The sequence below is a fragment of the Mus musculus genome, chromosome 19 (genome assembly GCF_000001635.26).
Source record: "Mus musculus strain C57BL/6J chromosome 19, GRCm38.p6 C57BL/6J".
In the NCBI taxonomy this organism is placed as follows: Eukaryota; Metazoa; Chordata; class Mammalia; order Rodentia; family Muridae; genus Mus; species Mus musculus.
The window spans coordinates 37,033,315-37,050,366 of record NC_000085.6 but is presented as its reverse complement, the minus strand read 5'-3'; the positions used below and the strand labels follow the sequence as shown (position 1 = coordinate 37,050,366).

The 17,052-nt window shown below is 43.1% G+C and overlaps 1 protein-coding gene across 20 annotated transcripts in view; it reads left to right on the top strand.

Moving 5' to 3' along the window:
• The window catches only part of Cpeb3 (cytoplasmic polyadenylation element binding protein 3), a 188,280-nt gene that overhangs the window by 157,254 nt on the left and 13,974 nt on the right, over positions 1–17,052 (top strand). For all 20 annotated transcript variants that reach the window (XR_003952770.1, NM_001290827.1, NM_001290828.1 and 17 more), the window contains one exon: positions 5,664–5,845. Coding sequence is in view for 19 of the 20 variants with exons in the window: in NM_001290827.1 (NP_001277756.1) it covers positions 5,664–5,845 (182 nt within the window). In the remaining variant the exon portion in view is untranslated. The remainder of the gene's footprint in view (positions 1–5,663; positions 5,846–17,052) is intronic.

Sequence of the window (17,052 nt, the reverse complement as noted above, 5' to 3'; positions counted from 1 at the left end):
ATTATGGCTTCTTTGTTCTTCGTTGACTATTGCTCTGACCATTCTCCCCTTTCCTTTCTTTTTCACCCTGCTAATAGTCCATGGCAGATCTTGAAGTTTTCTTCTCCCTACCCCCAATGCCGTATGATGGCTTCTATGTCCAGATAAATGCTGGAGAGAGTCTACATCTCAATGTGTCTCACGTTCATGTGGTGCAGACATTCTGCACAAATGTTCTGGCAGTTCACCTGAGCTGGGGATGGCATCGCATTCTGACTTGTCACCATATCCCTTTCTGTTCTGTGAGGTGGTAGATGACCAAAAGTGCTGAATATCAAGTTTCTCAGCAGTAGACGTTTCTCATCCAGTCCCAAGTTCAGTCTGAAGTGACCAAATAAACTCCAGGTTTGAAGTGCTTGTAAAGCCAAGGACTTTGTAATGCTGGTATGTGTTCCACCTCTTCTTCCCAAACAAACCTTTTGTCTACAGATCCTGTCAGACATTGTCATATCCACTACAGACTGAGCCAGCAGAAAGCCAAAGTTAGGCTAGGATGAACTGATGTTTATAGAGCAGAGAGGAAGCCAGCTTAATTCAAAGCAAAGATTTACAAGCAGGGAGGAAACAAAACGAAGCAGTCAGGTGTCACTGTGTTCTCAGCTGTGTGCTTGGAGCCGGCTCATTCACCATTCACATTTATGATGACCTTGAGAGGCTATAAGCAGTAGACTTGGCATTTTAGAAAGTAGGAGCCATTATTCAAGTAGCGTGTCAAGTCTTTCTTGTTTCTGTGCTTCAGCTCCAGGCTTTCTGTGCTGATGAAAACTGTTTTATCCAGGGAAGATCTGGGAGGGCGGCTAGTTAAAGGAGCAATTTGGCACCAGTTTGATTTAGTGAAATTAAAGTTCCCTTTCTGACTGAGTGCTTCAATGCCATCCATCTAAAAATGTTTTGGGGTTCATCTGACAGAGTAAAGGTCTGAACATGCCTCCTCTTGACCCCTCGTGAACTAGCATAAAGATTATGGGAAGCCCAGAATGTTCATGCTCCTTCCTTCCAGAAGCCAGGATTGCCTTGTCGTCCTGAGGGGCTTCATGCCTTGTTCCTGCCCGTTTTATGTGTTATCTCCAAAGAGAAAAAGTGGACTTCCGGGTCACGGGGATCCTCATTCCTCTGCCGCCCTACTTGGTTCTCGGTGTTCCAGTCTTAGACACTGCCCTTCAGGCTGGCTTTGAACAGCAACTAAACACGAGGAACAGAACCCCAAGGCAGATGGGAGTGGGGAGAATCAGCAAGACTTCCTTTCTGGTGAACTAAAGGTTTTTTCTTATCTCTAAAGAATCAGGAGCCGATCCAGGGAACCATGATGGGTTCAGATTCAACTTCAGAAGTATAGTCACCACAAAATGGAGTTCATGAGAACTGTATGCTTCCCACAGCTACATTACTCTTGCTTCCCTCTCTGGTGTGTGACACAATGAAGCTCAGTGGGAGCCATCACGGGAACAGGGCTCACGGTACTCTTGCTGCTACTATGGAAGCTGACCATGAAGTGATATGAGCATATGGTCTAAAATGCAGTATGCCCTCACACACATCTATGAATCCTGCCGGCTTCTCACTTTTCTGGTGACCAGGCAGACTCTGAGAACACTGGGAGTGGTCAGAAGTGGTTTGAGGCACTTCCTTGTAGACTCTTCCCTGTTGCCTACATAACCGCCATGTAGACGCCACACTCTGTATGCTCGGTTCTTGAGCCCACATCTTCCTTAGGTTAATGTTTCTTACTGTCCTCCAGGGAATTATCCTATCCACTCTACTGAAGGAGGTTCAGGCTGAGGATTCACTCTCATAGGCTTACTCAATAGGACATACCCTTGGTTGAAGACTCAGTTTTCACGGCAAGGTTATGGTTCGTTTGTGCAGACCCAGATGAAGGAATCCATGAAGGTTTAGTTGTCTGTCTAAACAATTACTGATTGTCTTGCTTTCCTTTCTCCCTTCCAGAAAGTCAGAACGGTAGCCTGTCTTTTCACCCTTGCTTTCCTCTCGTCAGAAGGAAGGGGCATTTGCAGGACTCTCCTGTGTTCATGAACGATACTCGATGTAGAGAAACTTCTAAGCCTAGCCTCTAAAGTAATTGTATGTCGCAACATTTCTGGTAAACTTACATCCTCTATTTAAAAAAAGAAAAGGAAAACTTGGGGCTGGAGGGATAGTTCAGCGAGCACTTAAGAACATTTGCTGTTCAATCATGAGGACAGAGTTCAAGTCCCAGCACCCACACTGGGTGGCTCACAGGTGCCTAGCACTTCCAGATCCAAGAGTTTCAACACCTTCGTCTAGTCTCTGCAACACATACAAATAAAAATAAATACTAAAAATGGGGAACTCACAGAATGGAGATTTGTAGAACTTAAGAGAAGTGTATTATTCTGCTTCTGTTAGTCACCCATCCAGTACAGGATGGATTTAAGTTTCTCTTTCTGCTTTCTTTTAGTATTAAAATTATTGAAAAGGGATTACTTACTGAAAAGGTGACTGCTGTTGAATATTGGAAACCCTGGTTAGTAGTTAAGGGGTATCACTTTAGGTTTTAAGCACAGTATGAGTTCAGGAAGACTTGTGAGTTGAGTAGACGGCCCATTGTAAACAGTTGTTTGCTTTTTATTGTTTACTTTTCTTCAAAGGTGATCATAACATAGACTTACTGCAGTTAAAATATAGACATGGAGAGCTGAGGGTGTGACTCAGTTGGTAGAGCCCTGAGGTCAGGCCTCGGGACCACTAAAGCTAGGTGTGGTGGCACATACTTGTGATCATAGTACTTAAGAGATAGAGGCAGGAGGATAAGGAATTTAAGATTACACAGAAAGTTTGAAGCCAGTCTGGGCTACATGAGAACAACAACAACAACAAAAAAGGTTTTTAGCCCCTCACCTCTCACTCCCACCAAAAAAACAAACAAACAAACCAAAAAACAAATAACAAAAAACCAAAACAAAACAAAACAAAAAAACCAACCATGAATTAGATAAAAATTTGTCAGTTTCCTTGAGGGAACCCCCCCCCCAAAAAAAACCCCAAAAAACAAAAACAACCTTATTCCTTTAGCTATTTCGGGTTTGTTTATTTGTTTTACTTTTATTTGCCTTTTAACAAATTGCCTTTCACTTCAGTAAAACATTATTGCTCAAATACCTAGAGACATTTTGATGACCAAGAAAATACTGTAGAATTCAGGAGAAAGCTCAATCCAAAAGCAAGAGTTTGATCCCCAGAACCCACGCAAGCAAGTGAACCCCAGGCACAGTAATGGATGCTTTCAATCTCAGCAGTGAAGAGGCAGTGCTAGGAGGGTCTTTGAGGCTCAATGGCCAGCCAACCAGCCTACCAGGCAAGCTTTAGGGCCCAGTAAGAAACCATTCTATCAAAGCCAAAGTGGAGAGCTCCAGAGGAATGCGCCTCCCCCTCCCCTGAGAGGTTAACCTCTGTGATCTACATACCACACCACACGTGCACATACACACAACAATGACTGGATAGCTCCTGAGTGGAAATTATTATTTTTCTATAGCTTTGTAAAAGCATAATTGAATGAGAGCCCCTGCTTCTTATCAGAAATAGTTCACTGCCAGTAATGCCAGTCATGATCTAGTCATTGGCACATGAAGATGACTTTCAACTGAAAGATTCACAAAGTAGTGGAATGTTTATGCTAATGGAAAGAGACTTCTGGAATCAGGACCCTTACAACCCTTTTGGAGACTGCTGTGGTATAGAAACACATGTAGAAACAGTCTAACTCCTCTTTAACCAGAGCAAGTAGCTTTAACCTTCCAGCTACTTGCCTCCTTTGTAATCAGGTACCCTTTTGAGTACTTAGTATAGAAGACAATGCTGTTTGATTCCTTTCTGGCTTTCTTTGCCTGGCCACTGGAGTGTTTTCTCTCTTTCCTATTCCACAGCAAACCTGGTCTTTGGAAAATTAGTATCTAATTTCCTGGGCCTGCATATTATTTCTCCAAGAAAAATTCATTAATGGATATGATTTACAATACTCCCTTCAGTAGCCTGCTTTCTGTTCATAATAACATCGTCCACATGAGGAAAAGTTTAAACCATCAGAGGATGAAGAGTGAGGAACCACTGACCTCTGATATTCAGGGTACAGGTGCAGTTCTTGTTGCATTGTGCAAGTGAATGCTTTTCGAGGTACTGCTGGAAGCTGCAGCACAAGCCACTTGGCTTTAACCAGCAGTGCTCCCAAGCTGTTGGGACTCAGTAACTCTAACAATAATGGGACCCTTGGGATGGCTTCCTGCTGCTTGGCCTTCCATACCACTTACTCTTGGTCTAGTTGGTGCCAGATCATTTTCTCACTTGAAACTTACTACTTCGTTATGTCAGACTTCCTTTAAAAAAAAAAAAAGTGGGCATTTAGGGGGAAAAAATCAATGTTAGTCTAGTATACAAAGAAATTGAAGTGCAATGACAGCCTTTCTGACACAATGACAGTTTTGTTTTTTTGTTTTTTGTTTTTTTACTGCCTTTGCAACCTCACTATGCCAGAATGAATTAGTTTTACATCTGTTTGAAGAACTCAGGGGTATCCTAGCACACCATTGGGCCCACAGAGCCCTTGCCCGACCCCACCAGAAGAATGTGGTGGTATTTGCAGCATTGGCTCTGGTCATTCTTTTTTTCCTGTTTTCTCCTTTTCAAATGCCAGATGTAGGTTTTGAAGGAGAATGGGTTTAAGTCACTTCTGAGGGGTAGGCCTGAGTCTTTGGATTTAGACGGTGGCCTGAAAGGAATGGCCATAGCCAGAGATGGTGCTCAAGTAAACAGTTACCTTCAGGCAGTTGGCAGCACAGGTAAGTGCCACATGTCTCTCGAGGGTACCCTGATTGACGGTGGGCATAATTTTTTTTAATATCAGACCTTTGGAATGTTCCAATTCCAAAATAACTTCTCTATAAGCATTTTGTAAATATACCAAAATCAAGGCAAGAAACATGGCAAGGGCAGTAGACTGGACCATTAGCTTAGACCTCTAACAAGATTGCCGGGTATGTATTTTTAACAGCTTGGAGACAGCTTCCTGGCTATCCACTGCTATTCTTATTAACTAGTATCAATATTTAGAATTCAGTATGAGATGCTGTGAAGATTTCTCAGTTGGGATAGAACCTACTCTTCATTCTCATTTTTATCAATGCCAGAGTCTACATTTGTAGACACATTGTCTGTAGATGGAATGAGGACTTGATTCTGCAGCTCTGATGAGGCAGGGAGGCATCAGAAGCTGTGTTCAGCCTCAGGCTCCTAAGTAGTGGCTTCGCCATAACTTGTTAGGCCATGAATTGCTTTCTCCTCCCAGGCCCAGGACAGTAGGCTAAGTAGTTTCTTTAGACATTAGGACAGATTACCACTACAGTGCTTCTTTAATACTGTGCTTTAGTTGTGACTGCATCGCCCCCTGTGTACATACATGTAAATTGGTTTATATTTTACTTTAAACTATCCAATGAGTGGCTCTTCGATCAGAATTGGAAGACTAGTGTGGATATTCCTCATCAGCCTTCTCCTGGGTTTTCTTTTCGTAGTTAGACTGCATGTTCCCCTTTTCCTGGGTGAGTAGCTCCAAGTAGTTAAACACAGACATGTTTATTTTCTTACAGTTGAACTGGCAATGATAATGGACCGTTTGTACGGTGGTGTTTGCTATGCTGGCATTGACACAGACCCAGAGCTGAAGTACCCGAAAGGTGCTGGGCGTGTTGCGTTCTCCAATCAGCAGAGCTACATTGCAGCCATCAGTGCGCGCTTTGTGCAACTTCAACACAACGACATTGACAAACGGGTAAGCAACCACTCAGGGTGGGGAGGAAATGAAGTTTATTTGTGCAGCCCTGGGCCAGACAGTATTCTGTGATCATAAGAGAACAGCTGTGCCTCGAATGGCGTTAGGCTATGAGTCCATGGAGGTTGTCTGAAGAAGAAAGCATCCTTAGTGTTTTAGATATGGATGAACCTCCTGCCTTGCTTCTTTTTCTCCCCAGGGTGATGGAAGTAAATATGCAAAATTTAGTGTACCAAAGCAGTAGCAATGGCTCAATAAAGACTGAGAGCCAGTCACCTGTGGGACCCAGGCAGTGCTCTTAAAATAAACATGAATTGACATGTTTGGAAGTATATATAATATTTTGAACCTACATTTTTTTAAATTGTAACATCACACTTAATAGCAATCGTGGGAACCAAATCCTACTCCCTTCGGTCTTCTCTCCAGCTTCACCTAATTTTACTACTCAGGACACACAGGCATGTTACGTCACCTGCCATTTCGCTCAGTGTTGTCACCTGCTTGGGGGGTTGAGGGAGCTGGTGTGCTCTGATGGCTTTGTGGACAGTTCTCCACCATCGGGAAGGTTGGGAGGATGGAAGGAGTGTATCTGATTACAGTGCACAACAGAGAGCAAGCACCATGCCTTGACTTCCTGCCATGGAAATGTACAGTGTTGTTCGAGCTTCAAATGGAGGTGATCATTGAGGCACTGACTAGACTGAAATGAAAGGAGTAGCATCCTCCTGTGGGGCTTCGCACACGCTCTGCAGTCCTCTTTGACTGATTTTGTGTAGCAGTGTTCCTAGCATCTTAGTGGAAATTTCCCTTGGTGATATACTTTTCATATTCAGCAAAATTATGTTTTGTAAACATGTTCTGAATAAATACTCTATGGTCTTATGGAATAATATTCTTAGAGTGGGTGGTATTGGTTTCTTAATTTTTTTTTTCATTTTTATCAAAGAACTTTTAATTTTGAATAATTTCTGAGATTCTTAGGTAGGTCTTGCTCCATGATTCTGTTCATCTTCGGGTTAGTCTACATTAACAGTTAAGAGCTTCCAATCTGTACCAGTGTCTTTAGAAGAGACTTTTAAGAGAAAGAAGCTGAATAGATTAATTTCATATGAATTTAGATTTTTTTTAACTTACATACATTATAATGCTTTTATCAAAGACATGTTCCACTGCCATCCCTCCAACTCCTCCCCTATTCCCCTCCAAACTTTTTCCCTCCTAACTTCATGTGCCTGTTTTTAAACCCATTGAGTTCACTCATTGCTGCCTATCTGTGCGTGGATGGAGAACCATCTCCTACAGCGTGGATAGCCCCTGAAGAACTCTTGACTCTCCCTCCTCAGCAGTCATCAGTTGCCACTAGTTCTTCTGCCTGGTGTGGGACTTCACAGGTCCCTCCCCATCTGTGTTGGGATTTTGGTTGGCTTGATCTCCTGTGGCTCTCGTGCCTGTAGGTCACAGCAACTGTGAGTTAGTGTGTGTGATGGCCCTACATGCCCAGCACATAGTTTCACTCTTTCACTGCAGATGTCTGCTACCTCTGGCACAATCTTTCTGCCCCTCTTCTGTGATGCTCTCTGAGCTTTGGGTCTTGGGGGTGTGATACAGATGTCCCATCTAGAGCTGAGCACTACACAGTCTCTTACTCTCTGCATGCTGGCCAGTTATGGATCTCTGGTTTTTTGTGTGTGTTTGTTTTGGTTTTGGTTTTGGTTTTTTGAGACAGGGTTTCTCTGTGTATCTCTGGCTGTCCTGGAACTCACTCTGTAGACCAGGCTGGCCTCGAACTCAGAAATCCTCCTGCCTCTGCCTCCCAAGTGCTGGGATTAAAGGTGTGCACCACCACCACCCAGCTATGGATCTCTGTATTAACTGCCATCTGTTGCAGGAGAAGCCTCTGTGGGGAGGGCTGGCAGATACAGTTTTCAGTGGGTGTAAAGATAAGCATGGAAGGACAATTTACTGCTTTGTCTACTTAGCAGAATATTCATTCAGCCATGGGTTATGAATTCCATTTTATGGAGTGGGCATTAAATTCAACCAGAAAGTACTGTTTACTCTCCCACCAGTCATGCGTTACTGCACCAGTTGGCACATCTTACCATGCCAAGATGTATGTCTCGTTAGCACATGTATCTGACCAAATTAGAATAAATATTCCATGGCCTCCTTGAGAATAAGTGGTAGTGGGGTTTTGTTAATATTTTTTTCAGAATCTTGAAACATTCTGAGTTCATGGAGACTCAGAAAAATAACAGATTCAACTTTCCTGGTTTTTCAAGTACCCAAGCTTCCTCTCTCCTGACAGTAATTCTCACACAAGATTAATCTCCAAAAAGAGAGGCACAGTGTCTCTTTGACTTGTCCCCAGTGCGGACCTATTGATTGGTTCAATCTGAGATTTTCAATAAACTTTTTTGAGTTCTCAGATGGTGGTGCTTTTTGGAAGTTCTCTTAACTACTGCTCCTGTTCCTGAGGCCTGCCTGCTTATGCCTGTTCAGTTGGAAGTCTGATACATTGACATTCAGACTGTAATCCCACCTATCACTGGTAAATCTGGGCAATAAAATTTACCCAGAGAACATTATATTCTCATCAGTACGAAAGTAGCTTTCTTCGTTCCCCTCTGAGGATTGTAAATGAGGGGTGGGGAGGTGTTTATTCTCCAATAGTCATCAAAGTGGGAGCATTGGGAGTCATTGAGAGTGACTGAGTCCCCACTTGGCTCTTCCTTCTCTTGGAGCCCCACTCATCCTGTCTTTGTTTGCCCTGACCCTTATAAAGACCATTTCCTTCACTGGAGGAGTGGGCTTCTTTTCCATTGTTGACCTGTAAACATCCAAACCCCTCCTCTTCATTCTGTCCCTTCTTGTCCCTGCATAGCCACGCAATCCTTGTCACTTCAAGTGTTTTAGGCTCATTCATACTTTTATTTCTACTCTTTCTATTAAACTTTATATTTGAGTGTTCTAGAAAGCCTTCACCATATAAAATCACAGTTGTCTTTCCTTAAACAGTGCCCTTACAGAGACTGTCTGTTCTGGGAACATCTTTCCTGAATAACCCTTCCAGGGTTTTAGCAATAATCTCATAGTCAAGCTTTTGAAACGTGTGCTAAGAGGCATGGTGCTGTGTCCGCCACTACCCATAATCCATCTGTGCTGCTATTGCAAATTCTAAGGTGTTGATCTCTCCTTCCTTCCTCTATGAGCCTGGAATTGCCTTTAAGCCCTGACTGTGTTAAATAGCATCAGCCTTAATCAACTCCTCTGCTGTCTCCAAAGGTATAAATGCAGACTGAGTGGAGAATGGCACATTAAGGCCACTCTCTTTCTGTTGGCAGCCTTTATCCCTTGTGCTGCTTACTCTGAGAGAAGAATGATGGAGGCCAGCCTCAAAGCAGCTGTGCTTGCCCATCAGGTTCACAGATCATTAAGTGTCTGGAACCTTGAGAGGCTGTAGCTGGTGTCTGCTCTCATCAGTGCAGGTGCATAAGAAGAGCTGGATACAGTATGCATCTCTTTCCACTGAAATTTTTAGCAAAGACATCTCTTGACAATATTTTTGTTTATTGTTATCTTGCTAGGATTAATATTCCAGATGGAGTAATTTATGGAGAATCATTACCTTGGTAGATTTAATTTTTTTTCTAGCCATCTCCAGAGAATTACTGACAACGTATTTCTGTAAAACATGTCAGTATCAACATTCATTGAAACAATCAATTCTGTCTCCTTCACTTCACTTTCCTGTCACTCAACCATTAATCTTACGATCTTTGAGGACAGATGGGTCATTACAGCTTTATTTAGCTGTTTTATGGCATTCATATCTATAATTACCCTATTTAAGAATCAAATTCAAGCCAGGCATGGTGGTGCACGCCTTTAATCCCAGCCCTTGGGAGGCAGAGACAGGTGGATTTCTGAGTTGGAGGCCAGCCTGGTCCACAGAGTGAGTTCCAGGACAGCTAGGACTACACAGAGAAACCCTGTCTCAAAAAACAAAAACAACAACAAAATCAAATATCTTTAGTATATTTGTACCATTGTGCACCTGTCACCAAGATGGGGTTTAGACTACAGAGATATTTTCACATCCAACCTTGTGAGTGTGGTAAGAGAATCCGCTGTGTATCAGCTCTACAGGGAGCAGACACATACTGCCTGTATCCTCTGTATTCACTTGGCTCATCAGGTGAGGAGCCTGCTTACTTAATTGTGCTCTTCAGAGTCAGGAACAAAGTACTGAACCCTGTTGTAGATGTGACAGCATCCTTTGTTGAAGGAGTTACTACATCCTCAGGACAATGAGTTACTGCTGTGGCATGTCTAGCCACAAGAGGACTTGCAGGACTGATGGGCCATGACTGGCAGTCCTTACAGACCCCCCGTCTTGATCTCGACTCTGACATGTATGTACAGGGAGCATCTGGTACAGGAAAGAGCTTGATTGTGTGTAGAATAAATTCGGGTGAATGGGCTGTCTCTCACTGATCGTATAGAGTCTATCGCTGTTATTCTTCTATTTTTGCTTTTGTTTTGCTTTGAGACAGGCCTCCCAGGTTGTCCACAAGCTTACAGTCTTCTAACCTCAGCCCACTGGGTGCTGAGGTTATAGTCATCTGTCTCCTCTTTTGGCCCATCTAAAGCAATTGGAATATTCTAACAAGCTCATAACTTAAAATAAATCACTTCCCTATTTAAACCGTTTGGTTACATTCTACTGCCTTTTGGATGAAGATTAAAACAAACAAAAAAAAAACCTTAAACTTTCCTAAGTGACTCTTCATACACTACACACTTGCCTTCCTTCCCCACCTTCCTTATCCTGAGCCAGCCATAGCGGGCCTTGTTCTCCATCTCTCAGGGTCAAACCTCCAATGATCTGACTAATACCTTTCCTTCAGGCCTCACCATCATTGCGGTAATTTTAGAAATCATTTAGTCATTGGATCTCAAAGCTCTGCCCACAGAGCTCACCCTTGTGACACTGAGCATCAGGTAAGGAAATCATGCTTTGCTTAAAATGCACTTACTCTGCTAGAGACTGTACAGTCCACACAGGCAGTGGCTGTCCTTTAGGGTAGCTGCTGTGTACTCTGAATATGACATGCAGTGGACAGTTGCATATCCATCAGAGAGGGATCTAATGATTGAATCCCTTTCTTCCAACATTCGGCATATCTGTCTGTCCACCACACACTCTTTTCTTGGCTTCTCTTTTCTGCTTCGTTAAGATTCTCACTTGAGTAATAAAAATAGATTTTGCTACTTTAAATATCATAAAAGTGTTCTCTGATACTTAATAGTGTATTAAACCTTATTAACCATAGGCCTGACCAACCACAGGGTAGACTAGATGTTCAGAGAGTTCCTTGAGGTAACTAGCAAGGCAGAGCTGCTTCAGCTTTGGAGGCTCCTCAGCCACACTGCTTGTCTCAGGCCGAGTACTCTGTTGGTCATTTGTCCACTTGTTCCTTCTGTGCAGTGCTAGGGAACGGGTTCTACCATGGAGCCACATGGACCTCGCCCTTAAGGATCCAAATATTCTTCAAACTCATTTTGTCCATAAAGGCTCAAACCTAACTTTAACAATCATAGGTCCTGCCAGGTGGTGGTGGTTCACACTTTTAGTCCTAGCACTTGGGAGGCAGAAGCAGGCGGATCTCTGAATTCAAGACCAGTATGGTCTACCAAGCGAATTCCAGGACAGCCAGAGCTACCTGTGACCCTGTCTTGAAAAAGCATAACACAGAAACAAAACAAAAAGCCCATAGGTCTCTTATTAAGTTTGTTTTTGTCTAGCACAGTGGTTCTCAAACCTCCTAATGCTGTAACCCTTTAATACAGTTCCTCATGTTGTAGTGACCCCCAACTATAAAATGATTTTCATTGTTACTTTATAACTGTTATGAATCATAAATATTTTTGGAGATAGAGATTTGCCAAAAGGGTCACAACTCACAGGTTGAGAACCACTGGTTAGGTGCATATGATCCGGGGAGGGCAATGAAGGAAAGTTCAAAACCAGCCTAGGCTATGTAGTGAGTTTGAGGTCCACGTGAGTTGCACGGTGAGACATTCTTCAAAATAAATGAAAAGAAAGCTGGGTGCTGGTAGTATATGCTTTAATCCCAGCACTTGAGAGGCAGAGACAGGAGAATCTCTTGAGTTTGAGGCTAGCCTAGTCTACAAAGCAAGTCCAGAACAGCCAGGCTACATAGAGAAACCCTGTCTTCAAAAATAGATAGATAGATAGATAGATAGATAGATAGATAGATAGATAGATAGATAGATAGACAGACAGACGGACGGATAGACTACAACAAATGACTTTTACTTGTTTCAGTATTTAAATAACTTTTTCAAGAATGTCTACTGCGTGGAACAAAGGATATGGAGAATTGTTGGGACAGCTCCAGTGTGTTTCTGGATGTCCTAGAGCACTAGCAAGATATGTTTGAAGATTTCCTGTGCTTTTGGCAGTTATTTTGATTTTTACATCTTTTGTAGACAAGGTCTAAGGATATGTTCCAGACTCTGGCCCTTAGGGTATAATCAGTTATGCTCACTCATGTCTCTACTCTATGGAGAATCATTGCTCTACTAACTTGAGGACTGACTTTTCCTCCGTTGTAGTGTGACCTTAAGGAAGGTCAGAGGGTTCTGTGGTAATAAGACCACCTGCCTAAGTGTCCAGTGTGTTCCAGAGATGAAGGAAGGACCAGATGGATGGGTGGTTTGGGCGCTTGCTGGGCACACAGATGTTATTAGTATTATTGATGAACCTGGCCCACTTAAACTATGCCTCACCTTATGTTCACGGCTAATTATCATCCCCCTGCCCTCCCCCCTCTTTTAGCACCTGTGTAGTCCTTAGTTGAAGGGAAGTGCTTAGTGAAGATAGCACTAAAAACATTTAACCTAGGCCTCAGTGTCAGCACTGTTTGGATGTTAGCCAAGACACACTAGTAGGGATTTCAAGTTCCCTTCTCACTTTCCATTTAATAGACTGGAAGGTTTTCTTTTCTATCTTGTTTGGAAAGAAATGCTTTTCTAGTCAGTATCTTTTCTCAGGTAATGAAAAGATTTTTGAACCTTAACTAGAGTGGAAATTTGTATTAAATTTTGCTTTTATTCTTTTTAATATGTGTGTGTGTGTGTGTGTGTAAAAAAAAACTGAACCAGTCTAAACTACCTAAGTATAACAAGAGCGGAAGATGATCTCTGGGCTCCTGTCTGTTTTAATGGTGTTTTTAGAAGTAATGACAAATGAATGCTTCCAGGCCTAGAAAGCCCTGCAATCCAGTCCTCCGCATAGTTCACATCTGTGTCACTCACACCTAAGGGATTCCTGCTACCATGGGGAAAGGAAGCCACTAAAAATGGGGACTCTTTTTCATGGGGTTTTCCTACTCTCTTGTCTGCTTTATATGATGACTATAAAACGGTATAAAGACTATAAAGGTCAGTTGAATCACAGTCTAGCAAAAATCGCTGACTGGATTGACATGAGTAGTCTGTCAGAATCTGAGCCTAAGCTGGCTTTGGGAGGCCTGAGCAGTGCTGTGGGTAGACACTGGGTAAGCTCTGCCATCTCAACCCAGAAAAGCTTTTTCCCTAGCGAGAAGGATATAGATTAGAACCAGCCAATGTAAGGTCTTCATTCTAGTACTAACAGACCTGTTTTATGGTGTGCAAACGTGGGTGTGGTTTGTATACATGCTTGCATGTATGTGTGCATGTGTGTGGAGGCCCGCAGTTAGCATCAGGTCGTGTTTCTCAGTCATTCTTCACCTGGTTTATTGAGTCAGGGTCTTTTAGTAAACCTGCAGCTTACCAATCCACCTAGCAGACCTGGCCAGCTTGTTCCAAGAATCTCTTGTCTCTGAATTACAGGCAGTTGCCATGTGTGGCTTCCTGAGATCCAAATCCAGTCCTCAGAGTTGTTCAATAAGCACCTTATCCACTGAGTCATCTCCCTAGCTCTGCTATATATCTTAAAAGAACAGTGGCTCCCCACTGCCTTGAGTGTGTGTGTGTGTGTGTGTGTGTGTGAGAGAGAGAGAGAGAGAGAGAGAGAGAGAGAGAACGAGCGAGCTTTTTTGAAAACCATAAAACACTGTCCACATTTAGTAGCACTGATAACACACTGATTTCTGTGACTCTGAATGGTTGGTATCAGAGATCACCTGGGAGTTGTTTATTAAAGGCTATAATTAGAATTTTGCATAATAAATGGAATCACAAATTTCAGGCGAGGGACGAATGTGTTGATTTTCAGTTTTTAAGCAGGAGGACTTTGTGAAGGCAGGTCTGGCCTATCCAGGATGTCACTGTGATTAGCTCTCTAGTCTACCATTTCTACATAAAGTGTGTTCCATGAACCATGAGTCCAGGGATTTGTTTTAAATCTATCTTTTGTTTAAAAATCTGTTTAAGCATCAAAAAAGTTTGAAAATGCTTGCTTAAGGTAGTTAGGTATCTAGTTTATGTAGGACATATTAGAATTTTTAACATGTTAACTTCATAGTAAACAACCAAGAAAGAGACATGTTTTCACACAAATAGTTTCCCCATTATAAATTAAAATTTTTTTAAAAGTTATAAAAAATAAATTAAAAATTTTAATTAGCATATAACATATAATGATTTCATTGTGACATTTTCATAAATATTCACAATTTTTTATCATAGGACTCTTCTAAGATATATTGTGTATGGAGAATAATGTTCTAGAAAAAATACTAAGCCAGGCGTGGTGGCGCACGCCTTTAGTCCCAGCACTTGGGAGGCAGAGGCAGGCGAATTTCTGAGTTCAAGGCCAGCCTGGACTACAGAGTGAGTTCCAGGACATATGGGGCTACACAGAGAAACCCTGTCTTGAAGAAAAAAAGAAAAGAAAAAAGGAAAAAAAAAGAAAAAAATACTGCTTTTAACTTTTTTCCTTTCATGTTCAAATTACATGAAAGAAGAACACAATTTAATACACAGTTGATTATTTTTCCATCCTCAATCCTTTCTTCCCTCCCTCCCTCCCTTGCTTCCTCCCTCCCTTCCTCCCTCCCTTCCTTCCTCTCCTCCCTCCCTTCCTCCCTCCCTCCCTTCCTTCCTCTCCTCCCTCCCTTCCTCCCTCCCTCCCTTCCTTCCTCTCCTCCCTCCCTCCCTTCCTCCCTCCCTTCCTCCCTCCCTTCCTTCCTCTCCTCCCTCCCTCCCTCCCTCCCTTCCTCCCTTCCTTCCTCCCTCCCTCCCTTCCTCTCCTCCCTCCCTTCCTCCCTTCCTCCCTTCCTCCCTTCCTCCCTTCCTCCCTTCCTCCCTTCCTCCCTTCCTCCCTTCCTCCCTCTCCTCCCTCCCTCCCTTCCTCCCTCCCTTCCTCCCTCCCTTTCTTCCTTCCTTCCTTTGTTTCACCTGCTGTAGCCTTTCCAGGTACAGATTATTTGGGCAAGGCAAGAACATTCTGGGCATGTCTATGATGACAGGACATTGAAGGTGTAGTTGATAGCCTTTAGTTTCTGATGTATTTGTGACGTTAGTGATCTAACCTGGGGCCTCTTTAATACCAGGTGTGAGTTTCACCATGGAGCCGTGTCCCCGCCTGAAAACTTAACCTCTTTTCTTTGGTTACTTGAGATTATCTGGGGCTTTTTTTTTCTAAGGCATCTAAACTGGCTCCATATTATTTTTATTTACTTTGTTCCTTGATGACTTCCCACCTGTATGTAATGTGAGCTGTCCTACATGGGCGCTGGGCATAGAACTTGTCCTCTAGAAGCCCAGTGCACATAGCTAACCACTGAACTCTCTCTAGTGCACATAGCTAGTCACTGAGCCGTCTCTAGCCCACGTGTATGTGCTCTGGTTGCTTTAGCCGTTGTTACCCTCTCATTCCCTCTCATCCCGACAAGCCCCTCTGTCTGTGTTCCCCTATGCCCCAGGCCAGCCTCAAACTTGGTTGGAGCCAAGCTGATCTTGAACTTCTGACCCCCCTGCCTCCGTCTTCTTGGTGTTGGGATGACAGGCATGTGCCAGGGACTAAAGCCAGAACTCTCTACGTGCTATTCACATACTCTACCAACTGAGCTACAGGCACAATCCCATTGACGAATGTTTTCTTTACTATTTTAGCTTAGTATTGAGGGCTAGAGACACTGAATGTCAATTAACCAAATTGGGGCTTTTAAAAAATAGTTTGGTTTAAAGAACATTGTAACAGCTAAGCACATACTGCTTGCTTCCACATTCTTTAAAACAACCCCCTTTTCATTTCATGAGGTGCTATTGTCCCTTTCTTCTGCAAGCACCTTAAGTAGCTCATGTCTTTAATCTTCTTTACTGGAAGCATACGGAGCCTGACTTTGCTGAGAGCACTGTATTTTTAGCTCCTTGAAGATTAGGATGACCTAGTTGCCATACTAAGTGCAGTGTTGATATTACAATTTATTCTGGCCTGGAGTATATAAAATGACTCAATAGCAAGAGGTCTGAGGGTTTAGAGGACTTGTTTCAGGTGCTTTCTGCTGGGACCTGAGGTCTGTGATCCTGTATCTCACTGCTAGGACTTGTCCCTTCTGATCTGGTTTAAAAACTTCCTGACTATAGCTGTAGCTGTGTCTATGTGGGTCCTCTGGGGAGGAATCAGCACCCCCAAACCAATGAACTAATGCACCGTGGGCTTCTTCTGAAGCCCAGAGGCTCTCACAGCCGCTGATTAGAAAGTCTTTTAAAGGGAACTAACTGACTTGTGTGGCCCAGTGAGATTTTGGAATGGCGTGGGACCTTTCTGTCAAGGCTCTCTTTGCTAGTTGTGAACTTTGGCTTCTCCTCACTTGTCTCTCCAGGTCTCAAGGCTTGCCAGTCATTTTTAGTGTGAATACCCTGTTTTAGCAGGATGAATATGGTCTCCTTGCTATAAATGGTAGTGCAGGCCTTTTAATTCCAGCTACTCAGGAGGCTGAGGCAGAAGACTCACAACTTTGAGAGCAGCACCGTAAGAAGCTGCATCAAAACAATGTCTCTCTTTCCAGCTCGTACTTGAGTATAGATGTGGCTTATGGGATGACCAGCCAGAAAGACCATCGTCATTTTCCTAGCTGTTTACTTTAGCACAATACTCAGGGTCTCCAAACTTACAGGTAGGTGGCGGTAGCCAGCTAGCAGTCTCTTGGCGGGTGCTTATTCTTACATGGAAGAGCTGTATAAGC